The sequence below is a fragment of the Tachysurus fulvidraco genome, chromosome 24 (genome assembly GCF_022655615.1).
Source record: "Tachysurus fulvidraco isolate hzauxx_2018 chromosome 24, HZAU_PFXX_2.0, whole genome shotgun sequence".
In the NCBI taxonomy this organism is placed as follows: domain Eukaryota; kingdom Metazoa; phylum Chordata; class Actinopteri; order Siluriformes; family Bagridae; genus Tachysurus; species Tachysurus fulvidraco.
This window is the reverse complement of record NC_062541.1, coordinates 2,260,626-2,263,125: the sequence shown is the minus strand read 5'-3', so window position 1 is coordinate 2,263,125 and position 2,500 is coordinate 2,260,626. Positions and strand designations below refer to the sequence as shown.

The 2,500-nt window shown below is 38.4% G+C and overlaps 1 protein-coding gene across 1 annotated transcript in view; it reads right to left on the bottom strand.

Moving 5' to 3' along the window:
- Positions 1–2,500, bottom strand: part of wnk4b (WNK lysine deficient protein kinase 4b) — a 72,248-nt gene that overhangs the window by 5,132 nt on the left and 64,616 nt on the right. Inside the window, exon 20 of the mRNA XM_047808237.1 lies at positions 439–505. Coding sequence (XP_047664193.1) covers positions 439–505 — 67 coding nt within the window. The remainder of the gene's footprint in view (positions 1–438; positions 506–2,500) is intronic.

Genomic DNA, 2,500 nt, shown 5'->3' with positions numbered 1-2,500 from the left:
GACTTGTGTAAATAAAGTGTTGAAAAAGTCAAAAGTCTCTGTCTCTGTCTCTCTCTCTCTCTCTCTCTCTCTCTCTCACTCTGTCTCTCTCTGTCTCTCTCTGTCTCTCTCTCTCTCTCTCTCTCTTTAAGCTCACGTTCATTTACAGAACTGCAGAACTAGATGAACTTGCAGAACTTACAGAACTAGGTGAAGGAAGGAAAATGGAAAAGAAAGATGAAAGAGAGAGAGAGAGAGAGAGAGAGAGAGAGAGAGAGAGAGACAGAGCAAGCAGAGGAACCAGGAGGAGATAAAACCCTCCTGATCACCTGCTACAGGACGTCCTGATACGACCTGAACGTTAACAATACAGTTATATATCTTTTCTCTACGTCTATGATTCAGGGTCGATTCAGGTTACTTATAAAACTATTAAAGCCATGAAGAAGGACGAGAGACCGAGCAGGAAACTGCTGCTGCTGCTGCTGCTGCTGGTGTCTGGAGATGTTCAGCTCTGACTCTTCAGCTTTACATAAAAAAGAAAAGAGAGAATGAGGAACCACATGAAACCCCTGACACGCAGCCCAGCATTAAAAATAGCTCTGAAAATAAAAGCTTTGCTCGCCAAGATTGTAGGTTTTGCTCCATAAGTGTGCTGCAGCTCAGGAAAGTTATTGCTCCAAAAAAAAAAACACTGCATAATGAATCAAATGTCCAAATCACTTAAAAGACAAATAAAAGGTTTCTAGTTCTCTTTTCTTCACTTTCTCACATCTCTATTCGGTCGTGCTTTGAAGCTAAAAAAAAAAAAAATCACCACAAAGACGTTTGTTCTGTTAAAACGTACAAAACAACAGGAACTATTAATATTATTAGTTACAAAGATACAGGAACTTATTTCACAGAACTGTGTAACTATAAAGAGATAAAAAAAAAACATGCTTTAATCAATTGTTGTCATGGATACCGTGGACATTTCCGCTCTGGACCACCAGAGGGCGGACCTGCACCATTGAGGTGAGCTTTTCTTTTGGTGTGTGTTTCATTCCTCCGGCTCAGTTTGGTCACGTGTTTGTGTGAAGCGATCAGTCACTCTGGTGATTAGTCACCTGATTTTGTGTCTTTGTCTGTTTGATACTTTGTGTATGTGTATGTATGTGGGTGGGTGTGTATTTCTGTGTGTGTGTTTGTATTTGTGTATGTGTATTTCTGTGTGTGTGTTTGTATTTGTGTATGTGTATGTATGTGGGTGGGTGTGTATTTCTGTGTGTGTGTTTGTATTTGTGTATGTGTATGTATGTGGGTGTGTATTTGTATTTGTGTATGTGTATGTATGTGGGTGTGTATTTCTGTGTGTGTGTTTGTATTTGTGTATGTGTATTTCTGTGTGTGTGTTTGTATTTGTGTATGTGTATGTATGTGGGTGTGTATTTGTATTTGTGTATGTGTATGTATGTGGGTGTGTATTTCTGTGTGTGTGTTTGTATTTGTGTATGTGTATGTATGTGGGTGGGTGTGTATTTCTGTGTGTTTGTGTATGTGTGTGTATTTCTGTGTGTGGGTTTGTATTTGTGGGTGTTTGTATTTGTGTATGTGTATTTGTGTATGTGTATGTATGTGGGTGTGTATTTCTGTGTGTGTTTGTATTTGTGTATGTGTATTTGTGTATGTGTATGTATGTGGGTGTGTATTTCTGTGTGGGTGTGTATTTCTGTGTGTGTGTGTTTTTATTTGTGGGTGTGTGTGTGTGTTTGTGTATGTGTGTATTTGTGTATGTGTATGTATGTGGGTGTGTATTTCTGTGTGTGTGTTTGTATTTGTGGGTGTGTGTGTGTGTTTGTGTATGTATTTGTGGGTGTGTATATGTGTGTGTGAGTGTGTTTGTGTGTCTGTAGTTTAGATTAAACTGTAAATAATAATTGATTATTATGATATGAAACAAGATGATTGGACAGTTAAAAAAATAAACTCCCATTGCAGACCGGCTTCATCACCCGTTTCATGACGTCTCAAATACTTTCCCATAATGCAACACTACGAGTCATTCGGAATCCATTTGTTTTTATTATCACTATTTACAATCATCATCATCAAAATCATCATCATCATCATCATCATCATCATCATCATTTCTCACCAGGAATCAAACATTTGAGTTAAAAAACAACACACAAACATTATAAAAGGCACAAAGACCGAAAGGTGATAAAACATTGTCTTTTAGCAAGTCACATTCAGTAGCATCTCTCTCTCTCTCTCTCTCTCTCTCTCTCTCTCTGTCTCTCTCTGTCTCTCTCTGTCTGTCTGTCTGTCTCTCTCTCTCTCTGTCTGTCTCTCTCTGTCTGTTCTGTGCCCTGTCTGCTCCTCATCTACTGGTCTGTTCTGTCTGTCGGTCTCTCCTCCTTCTACTCTCTCTCGCTCAATATATATTCTCTTCGTTTTATTTATACCTCTGTACATATAGACAAAAGCAGGATTCTGAATAGAATCACTTGTAATATATTCTAATGTTTATTCCTTT